Here is a 16,336-nt window from a genome sequence, read left to right on the forward strand (position 1 = left end):
TATTAACATCGCATATTAGTTTCCAGTAACAAAACAAACAAAAGTGAAATATGTATTTTTAATTTATTACTTTGATATTTATAACTTATTTCAACTAATTACTTAGGCATTTCTTTAATAATAAAATGTTTTACAGGGTGTTGTTCATGGCGTAGCATTTCGAATAAGTGGAGACGCTGCTATACCATACCTTACAAGAAGAGAATGTAAATTGGGAGGCTATAAAGCCGAATTTACATCGTTCTTCCCTTCGAATACAGAACTTTCATTTACTGTAGTTTTGTATGTCGCAACTTCTAGAAATGCGATGTGGTTGGGGGATGCACCCCTTCAAGAAATCGCACTCCAAATCTCTAACTGCCAAGGTCCAAGTGGGCATAATGCCGAATATCTTATAAGATTAGCAGAATTTATGCGAGAACATTTCCCTGAAGAAAAAGACGAGCATTTGTTCCATCTAGAAGTATTAGTTAAAAAAAACATTTTAAATCAAAATAAGTGTTTAACTACTTTAATGGGTGACAGTGCTGGACATATAATATTCGTTAGAAGTTCAGCTCAATTACAAAGACCAGAAGGTCAAGAAGAAAGAGCTGGTTCGTTTCAATTTACCACAAGAGTTCCTGAAAAAACTTTACGTTGTCTCAATATTTAAAGCAGATCTTCCTATTTATCGAATTTAACTTATCTAATTGTTATTTTACCAGTAGGTTTTTTGTTTTTGATTATCTGCGTTATTATAGAGAATTAGTGTGAAATTTGTTTCGGTAATTACCTTTTGATGTGTATTTTACATATACCTTTTTTATATGACCTGTGTGGGTAGGAACAAATTGAAATGGTTAAGGTTCCTATTGTATGTAATGTTTATGTGTGTACCTGTAAATTATATTCCAAATATTTTTTTTATTCATCTTTTTAATTTTTAAAAATGTTTACATGTAGTGTGATAGTTTAAGATTACATTATCTATTGAATGTATTACAACTATAAAAAATCAATTTGGAACATCCATGAATACTATAAAAATGGACTGACTGGCTAAGAGAAGAATCTTTCAGTTTCAACTATTAAACCCTCTAATGTTATGTTTTAAAATTTTTATAAGAACTACAAAGGTATTACGCTGCGTGATTATTCACTCAAGTGCAAAAATTAATGAATATTCGACTGTGATTCATCCGTATATGTATATTTTAATATATACGTGATACAAATATTTTTTTATATTTTAAAATGTTACTAAATACATATTAAACTATCATAGTAATAAACTAATTAATTATATTGTGTCTTTTATTCTCGGTTGAATTTTATTCTTTACGTCACAAGCAATTAGAAAATCATATGTATAATTTTGTAACTAAAAAAATAAAATTCAAAATTCCATACAAACGTTTATAACGTGTTTAATGTGAAATGGTTTGTTAGCAGACCCCNTTTTATAGTAGAATTAATTAAATGAATAAAAAAGGATATATCAAAAATTATTTATTAAAACAAGTTTTGTATTTTAAATTAATTAGTGTTGACTTAGATAGTTCAAACAAATGAACTGTAATAACCATTAAACGAAATTATGATGACAATTTTGATCTAGAACTAACAGCAATGTAGGCAATAATAAATCCAACTACAACAGCAACAGATTCACTTCTAAACCATGGTCCCGTAAAGGCTCCAGGATGGTTCAGTACAACAAACACCAAGGGTTCAACTGACGTTATATCTTGGCCAGACCTAATAGCTTTTCTTAAAGCCACTTAATATCCATACAAACTTCCCCCTTTCCTTGTAGTATCAGCATTTCGATATGTTTCTAGAGGGTAATAGTAGCCTTGGTTTGAGAACCTTGATTGTACGTGACCTTTCGTTGGCACCCGTTGATTTCGTAGATCTGATAACGGTACATGTCCTTGATAATTATGACTACTAAATTGATTCTGGCTATTTCCGGGCTGATTAAGTCTTCCTTCGAATATTATGTTTTTAGATTCAACATGGTATATGAAAAATAAAAAGGGCCTATCAGCTTTTACTTCAGGAACAGTCAGGCCCATTAAAGGTACAACTACGGCCCCCGTAGCCGCAGACGCCACGGTACCTTCTTCATTTACAGATATCTTCGTCTTGTGAATTATGCTATCAATTTTAATATTTCCATTTTCTGTGATTCCTGAGAGATCTGCATTTTGTCCAAAAACATTCCTCAATCCTAACTAAAATAATATGTTTTTTAAACATATTTGAAGTTGCTTAAGTCACAAAAAACCTCTTACACTAGTTAATGGTGGTACCATATCTGCAGAATATTCCAATTCAAATTTCGGTATCTCAACTAGTACTTCTGCTTTTTCTAATACATCGATCACATGAGAAAATGAAACATGCTGAAGATCACGAATAAGGCCTTCCACTGTGCTTTTGTCATTAGGAAGTAATATTAACATCGCATATTTGTCATCCTAAAACACTTAAGCTTATTAAACTATCTAATTATTTATCGCAAAGTTAAAAAAGTATCCTAAGAGGTGACTGAACTGCTATCATTATCTTTGGATAGATAAGATGTACATTATTGATTTACTGTCATTAAAAATATATCTGCCACTACTTCTGTCTCCGTTTTAATTATACCCTTATTTATTACTTAGGGGTGCTTACATTGTACGGAAGTTCGACGGCTGCAGCGTCTAATTCTTCAATAAACTTGTATTTAAAGTTTCCAACAACATGCATCATTTGTACTGGATGGCAAACACCTTTTACTTTAAAACATTTGTGTTCATATGTTCCATTAGGATTAAATGCTTCTTTCCAATTTCCTTTAAAGTATAAAGCATTGGCAATAATGGCAGAAAGGGTCGCATCAAAAGAACCTAAAAACGTTTCTTAATTTACTCTGTTTTTTTTTTATTAGAACATATCAATCATTTGGTACTTCATAAAATGTTGGATATAAAAACAAAATCATGAAAGGAAATAATGAAAATAATGGAAGAAAAGAGAGGAAGAGACAAGAAAAAATAGGAGAACAAAGGGTGCTACAGATGTTAATACTGAATAGGAGAGGAGTGATAAATTGCTAGGATACTTTTTGAGACATTAATGGTAGTAGATATTGTAGAAGCAGAAGCAGGAATAAAGAGAGGTAAATAAAGACTTAAATTAGACTACCGTTTCAAAAGATATGGGATGTTCCACTTTTCAAGAATTGCGGAAAGTTACTCGGGAGATAAAAGGGGAGAGGTGCGTGGTAAACCTGTTAAGAAGATCCTATTATGATGGATCACAGTAAATTAATGGTTTAAATTTAATTAAATACCTGAGTCTACTAATTCTGAAATTTGCCCTTGTGTAGCCTCAGAAACCCATTTGTTGACGAATCCTGCAGATTCTATTTGCTTCGAAAAATTCAGCATTTTAACTTTTGCATTATAAAAGCTTAATAGTGTGTCGCGGAAGAGGGGTAACACACTAAAGCTGTCTGATAAGAATAATGCATTTGAAGATATTAGAACTGTCGATCCTGATTTATCCTGAAATTTTTTATATAGCGGAAAATATTCTAATATGTGTTGCACCATATAAATAATAGTATATAATGCGTTAGTAGTTTGCAAAAAAAAAAAAAATAAATCGCTACAATAGTCAAACTTCACGGTCAGTACTTCTTTTATATACACCACTATTGAAATGGCATTTGTAGAGAGATCATCAGTTACCAGTTACAGTAAACTAATTATTTTATTATTTACTGCCCATGAACTAATTAATGTGAACCTGTAATGGACATGCACTGTCATATGAAAACATGTGCCGCATCCGTTTTATTCTTCGATTTTAATTTCTTTTTTTTTTTTAAGAATAGAAAGTTGTGATATTCCATAGTTATTTCGTGTATTAACAGTAATTTCTATTCAAGGCAGTTTACTATTAAAGGTTCACAGTCCAAATGAACTGCATGAAAATAATTCAAGGTAATTTAGAAGAATTTAAAATTTATAAATTGAAAAAGAAAATAACAGAAACTTACTGTCAAATCATACAACAGTCTTTGTAATCTATCCCTAATGCCTTTTTGACTGACAGGAACGCGCAATAATTCTGCTATTTCTTCAGCGCTCTTTCCTTTAGAGCCTTCCAGAATCATCCCCAATGTTGTTTTCAGACTAGCTGGCGAGATAAGGTAATTTCCCTCGCTTCCGAAAGTCTAAAAGTATCATCCGTGATTTATTTATTCAATAACTATACCATGTTTTATATACCCGCAGTAGCTCTAAATCAAAATAATTGAAACGGGATTGTATACTATTATCTGATTCCACAATAGGGCCCAATTGAATTTCAGACCCTGATTGGGCATTCTGTGCCGCTGTTATACTTGGTGCAACAACTAAAAAATATAGAAATGTATGAGAAAGCGCAACTACTACCGCATTTACAATCAAATATTTTTACATCCGGGGCAAAAATAATTTCTACCACAACAAATAAATAACTATTATCTAACTATTTTCGTGCATAAGCCCCCACTAAACCACTAAATGCATTTCTAATAACTTTTCATAATATTTTCAATGTATAAAAAGCAAGCGAATATCGCAGCAATAATAAAGCAGTTTTACTGTGAAAAACAAATGTAAACTCACTTGGGTAAAACCATGTCGCCATACAAAACATCACCGTTAAATTATTTATTTATGATGGTATATGTATTGATTATATTAGTTACAATATAAGAAATTTTTTATTTATGATAAACCAAACAAAATAACTGATTAAAAAGTCAACTTAATGTCAATGCATTACCTACGTTGAAATTGTTGGTTTCTTTAAAAACTTAATTTTAAACTAATAGATTAAAAGATAAGAATATGAAATAATTTTACCTTTGCACACAAATAGAAAGAACAACATAATTTTGATTCTTCTGTATCATCAATGTTAAATAATGCTGATAACATACGATGTTTGATAACACAATAACGAGTGAAAAACAATCTTCATTAAACTCGAAGTCAACTTGGTTTGTTTGAAAGAACGGTCTTTCCTGATGTGAAGTCGCATAATCGGCCTTGGAAATCCCAAATCGGCAATGACAAGATCATTCATTGTAAACTTATTAATGTATGTACATGCACAGTACGCTATACACACGTAAATTTCTATTTGTTTTCCTATCGGCTTATAGTATATATATATAGTAGATTTTAATTAATTTTTAATGCATGTATAGTTAGTCCAATAAGCATATTTTTCAAAAATTTTTGTCTGAAATACTTTTAAATACTTAAAAGTTTCGTCCCAACATCTGAACTCTGGTCAGAAATTAAAAACTTTATTCAATTTAATCAAGGTAAAAACGTTTTGTCCCTAAATGTGGACTCTCTTCAGGGATTATGATACTTATTTAATTTATTCTTCTTTATCAATAATAAATAATCATTCGAATTAATCAAAGGTGAAAAACATGAAAGATATTTGTTTTTATTTTTATCGAATAGAGAAAGATAATAATTAAATTATCAGACCAACACCGAAACATTAAATGTGTTATTATTTATTATTTTGAATCAAAAACATGGAAAATGCATTAGTAATGAACAGCATTTATTAAAGTGTTATCATGTTATAGTACATGTGATTTTGTTTTAAAATAGTTCTAACAGATAACTTCACTATTTGTAAATAATTTAAATATAGCCTCCTATATAGCAGAAGTACCGGTACCTCCCTCAGCCAATACCTGGATGAATAAATGATTTTACCATATTTTAAGTGGTATCACCTGAATAGAAATAAATAATCTTTTTAGTATTTATTTAATATTTATCAATATTTCATTGGTCCAAACGACAGAAAGAAAAAGAGACAGTGGCGTAAACAGGGGGTGGTCGCTCTCGAGCTGGAGTGATTTTAATTTTTTAGCACAGGAATGGGGCACCACTACCTCTACTTACGCCACTGAAGAGAGAAGAGGTTTTTAAATGTGCGACAATTTATTATTACTTTGCGACTTATAAATATGTTATTATTATAAGTATTTAAATGAAAAAAATCATCATCACTTGCCGTTCGCGTTGGGTGCTTCCCCAATTCGCACGGGCACAGCAATTGGTTCAGTGGCTAAAGGGTTTACTACTTTTCCAATAAAAATAATTGTGCCGCTTGTTTGATCTTCAACGAAAAACATGAAAGGGTACGATGCGTTAAAAATGTTATCAACATCGCCGAATTTATTTCCAACATGGATTTCTAAAAGATGAAGAGATATTTTTTTTCTTTTTAAGAGAGCAACAGTTTTGTGACTTTTTTTACCAGTGGCTGCAAAAATTGTGCTTCCATCTTCGCTTATTTCTATACCACCTTTTTGACGGATGTCGTTTACTTGTAATTTTTTATATCCGTATCCGACTCCGTGTGAAATACCAGGTAAACTGGCACCATCCGAAAACATATGCTGCAATCCGAACTAAAAAGTCCCGAAGTCAGAAACCTGTGCGGTTTTCTTATTGTTCCTTATTATACGTACTTTTTGTAAAATTGATGCGTACGACGAAATAAAATTAAATCGGAATTTTGGGATTCTTACATCAACCACAAGACTATCCAGTTTGTACATGTTACTTTTTAATTTTGCAAAATCTAACGACTTTATTAATTTAGGAAGACCGTCTTTACTGTATGGAAGAATAACGAAAAATCCAAACTTATTACCCTAAAAAATTACCATATATATTTCTAGACAGCTTCACAGAAACAACAGAAGACAATTTTTTTTTATATTTATTAGAAGTACTAATACTTTATATGGTATTCTTAATATTTGAGCCTCTAAGTCTTTGGAATCAGCATAATAATAATTTCCAATGGTATTCATGTATTCAACAGTAACAAGACTTGTTGGAGTTGTATAAAAATTTCCCAGACCGGTGTTATTTTTTGGGAAAGCTTTTTTCCAAAAACCTTTAAAAAACACGGCATTCGCTACTAATAGCACCACATCCTCTAGATCGTCTACAAAACCGTTTAAATAGCAGTAGACACATTTTATTTCAGTTTCAAGTATGTTCACCTTGTGAAATTATATTGGATATGTAACCATTTGTTTCCTCGCTTGCCCAATTATTGATCTTTTGGGACGCTTTATCAGGAACGACAAAATTTGTCGGTTCTACTTCGGCATTATATGACGCGTTTACATTAGCAGAATATTTTTGACTGGGAATTATATCTGTATCTAAAAACAATCTCGTAGCTAAACGAATTTCATTAACACCATCCCCATTCTAAAATTAAAAATATCATATTTCGAACGTACTGTACTTTAAAAGTTATACAGTGTTATCATACACATAAGAAATAAACAGCTTTTCAAAACATGCCCGCAAAAATTGAAAATTCCAGGCAAAATTATAGAACATGCAAATGAACCTGTTGTTTTGGCATCGGTATTACCTTTAAGGACTTAATAATATTACTGTAGTGTAATCTCACTGATTCTTTTGATTGAAAATTCAGAACATCTTGAAATTCAGTTTCCGTTAATCCTGCGGCACCCTCGTATATTATCGCTAGCGCAATTTTAAGACTGAGAGGGGAAATCAATACATTTGATCCATCCCCATTAACTGACTAGAATCCCAAAAACACATACATTTTTGGTCGTATTGATATTAAAAATAAAAACATAGTTAACCACATCCAAATAAAAACCAAAGCCAATTTTTTAATTCTAACTAATCGGTTTCTAACTTCTTACCTTAAATAATTTCCAATCAAATTCATCGGACCAATGTAATGCCGGATAATAAGCATCTTCAAAACCATCCGCACTCTCATTTCTTTTAGAAATATTACTTTCGGTTACTTTCATAAAACCCACACAGAAAAAAGAAGACACAACAACATAAAAACTTATCACTGGCAAAATCATTTTTTATTTAGTTTATTATTTTAAACCCACACTATACAACTTTGTTATAATTCAGATCTTTCCCCGGGCGTTGGAAAATTATAGCTAATGGCTTTTAAACATAGCGTGACCCCTTATTGATATCTCTCAAAAAGGTTGAATAATGTTCGCATCAATCAAGAAGTTCAACATTAAACCACTCCATTCTATAATTGCTGCTGTACGTACATAACTACATAAGTCGGTATATGCTTATATACTTTTTATATGGAAAAACTGTATTATATACTACAAACCGACTTAATCAGATCTGTACAATTTTCGGAATTACTCTATCTGAAGGAGAGTTAGTTACCATTTACGCTCGGGATTACCAAAAAGCAAGTACGTTAAAACTGGATCTAGAGAATTTTATTTTGATTTTTATATTGAAATCTGATTCTTTTACATAATAAATAAGAAGCAAACGTCCTTGACTTGCAATTTTTTTTATTTAAACTTTAAAACCGGACACTATGGATGTATGAATATATGAACGTTGGGTAGGCAGCCCAACATACATTAACTAAGCAATTTAAAAAACTTTGACTTTATAAAGTAATCTGATCACAAATTGTAATAAAACAATTAATAAATGTAAAAGCACCATATTATCCATTCTTAATTAAAATATTAACGACTCTTTATTAGTTCTACGTTAAAAGAAGTATTTATTGGAAAATATATTTTGAAGAAAATCAATTTACACAAAGTTGTGTATCAAAACTCTCATATTTTTAAGGGGTTTGTATGCTGTCACGTAAGAAGCACCCCTGCAAACCCCAGCGGTAAGGGACCACACAAAAGTTTGATTTATTGAATTATTTTCAGTCATTCTACTGGGTTAATAACATCCTGCAAAAATTTCTTTATTTTCAGAAAAAGAAAGGCAGATATATTTTGTAAATACTTTTATAGTAGAATTAATTAAATGAATAAAAAAGGATATATCAAAAATTATTTATTAAAACAAGTTTTGTATTTTAAATTAATTAGTGTTGACTTAGATAGTTCAAACAAATGAACTGTAATAACCATTAAACGAAATTATGATGACAATTTTGATCTAGAACTAACAGCAATGTAGGCAATAATAAATCCAACTACAACAGCAACAGATTCACTTCTAAACCATGGTCCCGTAAAGGCTCCAGGATGGTTCAGTACAACATACACCAAGGGTTCAACTGACGTTATATCTTGGCCAGACCTAATAGCTTTTCTTAAAGCCACGTAACCTTCTTCATCAAATAGCCTGATCACTCTATCTCCTGTTTTTGCTGATTTTACTTCCTCAACCCAGCTCACCTATATCCACAAAAGAAACAACAATTAGACGGTTTATATTAAATTACAATGACAATTTTAAGAGCTTTTAATATTTATGAGGAATGTACCTGATAACTTGTAGGTCCAACTTTTGATATAGGTCCTATCCTGCCTTCTATATCTGCATACAAATTATTAACGCTTCCAGACTCACATTTCAGATCAAACTCAGCAATATAAGCAATATTGGTAACCACTGTAGCATCTTCAGTAGTAAATGGCTTTAGTGAAACTTCAGGTCTAACACATGAATCACAATTAACTGCAGCTATCAATACAGAGAAAATTACACCAATTCTTGCGTATCCTATCATTTTACTCAAATTTTAAACTATAAAAGTAACAATTTAATTCAGGTAATCACTGAAAATTAAGAATCACTGACACTCAAATGCAACGTGAGGACTTAACACGTAGCTCGTAGTCTACAGATAGCCTAACTGTTTTTATTTTGATTCCACGTTTGCTGATAAATGCCAACTTGGAAGTTGAAGTTATCAACCTAACCGTCAGATGGCGAAACTCAGATATATTTTTAAATCAAACTCAGAATTGCGGGAAAAAAGTATTCTCGCAGTATTGTATTTGATTTTATTATTTCTATTTTGAAACTTATTCAGTAAATGGATAAATATGTTTGTTTATTAAACTTGTATTTACATAATTTAAATTTTATAAGAAGAGGACATTATAGGAACAGTGTAGGTAAAATAAGTATTTTTAAATATTACTAATTGTAAGAGGTATGAATCCGAATACTTTGTTTATTTACTACGAAGAAATATATTAATAAAATACTGGATTTAGAGACAGCAAAAACAAAAAGTTTGTTCGTCGAATTTCTCCATCGTTTGAGTAATAAAATAACAATTAAGTTAATGAAAGGTCGCATTTGATTATTCCTAATAAGAAGTAAACAAGTAGTAAGAAGTGTATATAGCATGCAATCAAATTATTTGGAAACCATCAATTCTTATAAACTACTTACGTTTGTATGTAAGTGTTTATACGAAAGAAATGTGGGTAAATCCAATGTGAATAACTCATTAATAAAATATTAAAAGACGGAGAGCCACTTTATGCTTGCAACTTAACGGTCAATTTCTCAGTCTTATATACTAATACATACATATGTGCGTAAGAAACGAAGTTCTTCTATAAATAATATATCTAGTTTTCTTCAAAATGTTAACGAAAGCGTTCCTTTGCAGTGCGGTGCTCTTGTATTACTTTGCGTTAAAAGCTTTTGCTCAAGGTATGTGTATAAAGCCTTCAATCAACTTTTTTATAATTAACTTCTGCGTATGACATTCGTCGCACTACTTGTTTTCTTTGCTATTAAATTGTTAAGTTCAAGGTTTTCTATTTTTACAGAGATCAAATGTACTCTAAATCGTAAAAAATCTACTATTCTTTATAATAATTGCTAATTTGTACATGCTCATGTTAATTACTGTTATTGCGAAGAGAATGATTACATTTTTGTATACAACACTTTTAAACATTTTTATATATTTGAGTATGAATCGTAATGAATTTATACCTTGTTCGGCATTTTTTAAATTAGAAAAAATCTTAAAATCAACTTCTTAATAACAAGTAATAACTGATTTTTAATTTCCCAATTTATAATTTTGTCTTTCCGGCGAGAAATGTTGTACCTTTCTCTTTGTTTTTGTAAATATAAAAAGGAATTAATGTAAATAACTATTCTAGCTCCAAACTATGTATATATTTAAATACTGAAGTAAATGTTTTTGTTTACAGTGCAATATCCTAATTTCTATGATAATCGCGAAGAAAGACAAGAAGTACCGTCATTTAATAACAACCCTTTTCTGAGTACCTTAAACAGACCTAATTCCGATAATAGAGCTAATAACGACAATTCCGATTCATTTGTTTATCCATCTGATTTGGAACATAATTATTTTGAAGAAAGCGCAGTTTCAAAAAGCGAACAAAGTGAGTAAAAAAAAGGTTTGTCTTTTTTATGCGTTATAGTTTATAAATAATTTTAGAATGCAAGGAATATGCAAAACTTGTATCAAACACTGTAAGTGCTATCCCACTATTAGTTAACCCCGAGCAAATAGACATAAGTGTATCAAAATGTGAATACAGCGGTATTCCACTAATAGTTGGCGGAAGTCCAGCCCTAGCAGGAGAATTTCCTTTCATGGTACTTTTTAAACCGTTTGCAAAAATAATTTTTATTCAAATGCCGAAATTTTAGGCTGCTGTTGGTGGGTACAATTCGGATAATGAGCTACAATGGTTTTGCGGAGGTACATTAATAAGTGAGAGATATGTGGTTACCGCCGCACATTGTGTTAAATCGTCAAGGTACAAATTAAAAAAAAAAGTTAATTGTATTTAAATTAATTGTATAAATTTTAGGGGTGCGCCTAGCCTAGTTAGGCTAGGAGACTTGGATCTTAATAGGGTCGACGATGGTTCAGAACACAGAGAATACTCAGTGGCAGATATAATCGTTCACGAAAATTACCGACCACCTGTAAAATACAACGATATTGCTTTGCTTAAACTCAATAGAGAAGTTGAATTTTCTAAATTTATAAGACCTGCTTGCTTATGGACTAAATTCTCTACTGGACAAGACAAAGTTATAGCCACTGGTTGGGGAAGAACAGGAACTGGTAAATTTATTTTTAATTTATTTTAATTGATTAGTAAACATAACTCGTGTTAAAGGCGAAGAGCAAAGTGATAGACTCTTAAAAGTTGGGCTTAGTGTATTCCACAATTCTGAATGTGATAGAACATTCCCAACTACTATGCAAATATATCGCAGGGCACTACCACAAGGCATCACCGATAAAATGATGTGCGCAGGAGAAAAAAAAGGAGGAAAAGATACTTGCCAGGTATATATTTATCAATTACACACAAATTCTGAGAAAAAATATAATCAAAATAAGAACTCCAAAAAATAAAGTACTTATTACGAAAGAACTAATCTACTCTTTTAATTCTGATCACTATGACTTTGTGCAAAAATACTGTATAATTAATATGAAAATAGAAGTTTTTATACACCTTTCTTCAACGACAATAAACAACAATAATAACGTAATCTGGACTTTAAATTTTGTAATTTTTGGTTTACAAAAGACTAGATTCATTTATATGTATATGTATAAAATCTTCTATTCTATTTTTATGTTTGTTAAGTTTTAAAAGGACTATTCTATTAAGAGTGTGGATGTTTCTTACATTTTATGTTGGAATTACACAGGAAACAATTAATTACAATTTTAGGGCGACTCTGGTGGACCCCTAGTAATAACTGATAGAAATAATCAATGTTTATTTTACGTTGTTGGAATAACATCGTTTGGTAAAAATTATTGTGGGGCACAAAACTCACCTGCAGTTTACACAGCAGTATCACAGTTCATTCCTTGGATTGAGAAGCATATTTGGTGAAGACACAATATCAATAGTAAATTTTGTGTACGTAATAAAATCAATAAGTACATTGCTTATTATACTTTTATGATATTAAAACAATTTAATATTTGCATCTAATCAGTCAGTTTTGTGTTCACAGTGGTCCAGCAGTGATAAATACCTATTATAATTACCGTATTTTCCAAACTGAAAAATTATTTAAATTTTAATTTTTAGTAATTACCTCATTAATAAAACACGTAGCTCGNATGTAAAAAATATACACAAAAACGATCCTAAAATAAAATCGCTTTTAACAAAAATATTTTATTCATTTCAAAACGAAAAAACTAATAAATTTAGAATTTTCAAGTATGTTATTATTTACAAGCAATTGAAAACATCGTTTGCAGGTTTTTATCAGTTATGTACCTATTGTACTTAATACTTTAGTTCTTATAAAAAAAACTTGGAAAATTTACTAAACCTAGACAATATATTAAAAAAAATATAGACCCCCCAAAAAAGTTATCTCCATCTACTTTATGGCCAATTATTTATATCATCATCATGTATGGTATGCCAAATGAGTCCATCACCAACTGGTTCATGCGCAGATGGAAGTAAAACGTGCCTTACCCATGATCTATATTACAAAAAAAAAATTACTGATAAACATATATGATACAACAAAATAATGTTAAAACACACCTTCCTTGCACTAGCCCTAAAAATAGCATCCAATTCTTCTTTTTACCAAAATTGTATGGATTAATATATGTCTTTCCTAATTTTGCATGTCTTTCACTTTCTGTCTTATTTATATTTGCTTCAATACTTGTTTCACCCCTTCCAATTAATTTACTATGCCACATAGCTAAACCACCTAATGCTACAAATACACCTGAAAAACTTTTTAAATTAATTTAAAATAGCTTTTATACCTTTTAACGTACATACCACTATTAATTAAGGCCATATAAATTATGGCTCTCCTTCTCCAAGGACTACTGTTTCCAGATTGAGCAGAATAATCCTCACTGGCAACATTTAAATATAAAAAATCAGTCACGGGGATTAGCGCACCAGTTCGATTATATTTTACAGGGTGGCCTTCAAGTTCTGGTTCTTCCCCATCTTCAAAATCCAGCCAAATTACAGCATAGGCCAATTCAAAACCACAAACAATTATAAAGAAGACTCCAAGTATCATGTACACCATGTACAAAAAAAAATACCTGTGATTTCTGTAACCTACGCAGTTATTCAGCCATGCTAATCTACATTAAGGAATTTAAATGAAACAATTTAAAATAGTCAATGATGAGAAATCTCTCACGAAAAAATACATAAGGATACGGCAGTGATGATCCATTTTCAAAATGCATCTATTACAAACTGAGCAATGATGTGTTCTTGGAGGCTTTGGTGAAATACATTTCTTACATATGCTTACAGCCTCAGTAATTAATTCTCCCTGAAAAGAATATGAACTTAAGAAAGTTTACTACAAAAAAAAATGTATTACTTGAGGTGGATATCCCGGATGAGTCCTAACAGCCATATAATAATGAAAAGAAATATTTATAAGTAACCAATGTCCAATAATGACTAGAATTACACATATGTAGGGGTTCCTGTTCCACCAATAAGGCAAACCAATCCAGTAAGCTATCAACACCACTGATGTAGTCAAACCTATTACAGCAGCCACAAATAACTAAAAGCTAACTTGTCAAATAATTAGACACAGTAATATAATTATAGTACTCACTGGTCCAATTGCACAAGTAAAGTTGTCTACAAACCAAAACATAGGTTCCATGCAAACATCAGCAGCATAACTTTGATCTAGAAAATGGTTGTACATTAAAGACCCAATAGTTACCTTGCATTTTCGAAAAAATAGTTGAGAGGAATCACTGCAAACGAAATGTTATTCAATAAATAGCATACCACCAAAATTCGTTAAGAACATACAATATTTGTTTGGGAACTTGTTTAAATCTCCAGCGCACTATTACCATTTTTAAAAATTCTTAAACTGTGTAAATAAGAAAATATGACATTTTATTTAAGTGCTAAGGAATAAAGAAATATTTTAAAAATATTTCAAGAGCTAAATTGATACACAAATACATTATTCTTAGAGGTTACATGACTTTTGGTAATGTTTTTTAGACGGGCCGATTGTACAATCGCTTTTTTTATTCACTTGTCATTAGTTTAGAATATTATAAATATGTTCAATAATTCTTTTAAGTTTTAGTCACTAGTATCCATAACAAAGTTGCTAATATAATTTATTTTAAAAACTTGGAAATTGATTACAAATGGCACAAACATAACCTGCAGGACAATAGACAGTGATAGACAGCAGGGAACGTTAGAACTACAGAATTTCGTTGGTACTGACACTTCAACTACCGGATTTTGGAAGTTAGGACACACTAACTATAATTGAAAGTTATTCAATTTTATTTTATCTTAATTTTAAAATATGAGAAATATAAAGCAAACATTTAAAAAGAAATGAAAACGAAAGAAGAATTGAAAAGTATCGTTAAATCGTCAAGGTACAAATTAAAAAAAAAAGTTAATTGTATTTAAATTAATTGTATAAATTTTAGGGGTGCGCCTAGCCTAGTTAGGCTAGGAGACTTGGATCTTAATAGGGTCGACGATGGTTCAGAACACAGAGAATACTCAGTGGCAGATATAATCGTTCACGAAAATTACCGACCACCTGTAAAATACAACGATATTGCTTTGCTTAAACTCAATAGAGAAGTTGAATTTTCTAAATTTATAAGACCTGCTTGCTTATGGACTAAATTCTCTACTGGACAAGACAAAGTTATAGCCACTGGTTGGGGAAGAACAGGAACTGGTAAATTTATTTTTAATTTATTTTAATTGATTAGTAAACATAACTCGTGTTAAAGGCGAAGAGCAAAGTGATAGACTCTTAAAAGTTGGGCTTAGTGTATTCCACAATTCTGAATGTGATAGAACATTCCCAACTACTATGCAAATATATCGCAGGGCACTACCACAAGGCATCACCGATAAAATGATGTGCGCAGGAGAAAAAAAAGGAGGAAAAGATACTTGCCAGGTATATATTTATCAATTACACACAAATTCTGAGAAAAAATATAATCAAAATAAGAACTCCAAAAAATAAAGTACTTATTACGAAAGAACTAATCTACTCTTTTAATTCTGATCACTATGACTTTGTGCAAAANTAGAAAAAATATACATATTTAACATGTAAATAAATATTTAGCCGTAGTTGGCTAAATGTATATTTTCTTGAACCTCGTGGGGAATAGCTGTGTATTATAATCTTCATTGATGTTGAACAACATATGGACTGTTACACTATTTTTCCTGTTTTATAATATTTAAATAAATTTAAATATTTAATTACGATGATGTTTCTTTCAGTAAATTGTAGTAGCATTGTGAGTGTGATTTATACCATTCACTTTTGTTAAAAAAAAAGAAAAGTGGAACGGTAACATTGGGGTTCCTATATGTAATTCTATATTTTGGTACATATTGGATTAGTTAATCGGTAATAATTTCTTAAATTCCACTTTTTTTATTCAAACAAAAACTACGCCGAAA

The 16,336-nt window shown here is 30.7% G+C and overlaps 6 protein-coding genes across 8 annotated transcripts in view; 3 read left to right on the plus strand and 3 right to left on the minus strand.

The window, feature by feature from the left end:
• The window catches only part of LOC108740520 (putative glutathione-specific gamma-glutamylcyclotransferase 2), a 5,193-nt gene extending 3,979 nt beyond the window's left edge, over positions 1–1,214 (plus strand). The window contains exon 3 of the mRNA XM_018474865.2: positions 137–1,214. Within this exon, the coding sequence (XP_018330367.1) occupies positions 137–655 (519 nt within the window). The 3' untranslated portion in view covers positions 656–1,214. The remainder of the gene's footprint in view (positions 1–136) is intronic.
• A 549-nt stretch (positions 1,215–1,763) lies between these two features.
• Positions 1,764–8,299, minus strand: LOC108740504. Its single transcript, XM_018474831.2, has 13 exons — positions 7,766–8,299; positions 7,462–7,638; positions 7,079–7,292; positions 6,809–7,020; positions 6,536–6,721; positions 6,322–6,475; positions 6,076–6,258; positions 4,269–4,396; positions 4,037–4,213; positions 3,326–3,539; positions 2,665–2,879; positions 2,280–2,465; positions 1,764–2,219 (listed from the first exon to the last, which is right to left on the minus strand). Exons 1-13 carry the CDS (start codon positions 7,937–7,939, stop codon positions 1,764–1,766), a joined length of 2,676 nt encoding a protein of 891 aa, XP_018330333.1. The 5' UTR covers positions 7,940–8,299.
• A 604-nt stretch (positions 8,300–8,903) lies between these two features.
• LOC108740548 (translocon-associated protein subunit delta) lies at positions 8,904–9,766 on the minus strand. The gene is made up of 2 exons (XM_018474907.2): positions 9,355–9,766; positions 8,904–9,265 (listed from the first exon to the last, which is right to left on the minus strand). Exons 1-2 carry the CDS (start codon positions 9,598–9,600, stop codon positions 9,005–9,007), a joined length of 507 nt encoding a protein of 168 aa, XP_018330409.1. The 5' UTR covers positions 9,601–9,766; the 3' UTR covers positions 8,904–9,004.
• Positions 9,767–10,169: 403 nt separating this feature from the next.
• On the plus strand, positions 10,170–12,838 carry LOC108740547 (serine protease snake). The gene is made up of 7 exons (XM_018474905.1): positions 10,170–10,541; positions 11,054–11,251; positions 11,308–11,468; positions 11,523–11,632; positions 11,687–11,946; positions 12,002–12,174; positions 12,569–12,838. Exons 1-7 carry the CDS (start codon positions 10,472–10,474, stop codon positions 12,734–12,736), a joined length of 1,140 nt encoding a protein of 379 aa, XP_018330407.1. The 5' UTR covers positions 10,170–10,471; the 3' UTR covers positions 12,737–12,838.
• A 192-nt stretch (positions 12,839–13,030) lies between these two features.
• On the minus strand, positions 13,031–15,067 carry LOC108740508 (palmitoyltransferase ZDHHC16). Of its 3 annotated transcripts, none has more exons than XM_018474839.2 (7): positions 14,681–15,067; positions 14,475–14,622; positions 14,229–14,420; positions 14,060–14,177; positions 13,661–13,954; positions 13,412–13,604; positions 13,031–13,346 (listed from the first exon to the last, which is right to left on the minus strand). In XM_018474839.2, exons 1-7 carry the CDS (start codon positions 14,725–14,727, stop codon positions 13,244–13,246), a joined length of 1,095 nt encoding a protein of 364 aa, XP_018330341.1. In that variant the 5' UTR covers positions 14,728–15,067; the 3' UTR covers positions 13,031–13,243. The 3 variants fall into 3 exon arrangements, with proteins under 3 accessions (XP_018330341.1, XP_018330339.1, XP_018330340.1); XM_018474837.2 differs by having other exon boundaries at positions 13,661–13,980; positions 14,050–14,177; XM_018474838.2 differs by having other exon boundaries at positions 13,032–13,346; positions 13,661–13,975.
• Positions 15,068–15,232: 165 nt separating this feature from the next.
• On the plus strand, positions 15,233–15,902 carry LOC112906769 (serine protease snake-like). Its single transcript, XM_025981622.1, has 3 exons — positions 15,233–15,276; positions 15,331–15,590; positions 15,646–15,902. The coding sequence occupies exons 1-3, from the start codon at positions 15,233–15,235 to the stop codon at positions 15,885–15,887; spliced, it is 546 nt and encodes a 181-aa protein (XP_025837407.1). The 3' UTR covers positions 15,888–15,902.
• Positions 15,903–16,336: the final 434 nt, after the last annotated feature.

Source organism: Agrilus planipennis, unplaced genomic scaffold (assembly GCF_000699045.2).
Source record: "Agrilus planipennis isolate EAB-ADULT unplaced genomic scaffold, Apla_2.0 scaffold179, whole genome shotgun sequence".
NCBI classification, from domain to species: domain Eukaryota; kingdom Metazoa; phylum Arthropoda; class Insecta; order Coleoptera; family Buprestidae; genus Agrilus; species Agrilus planipennis.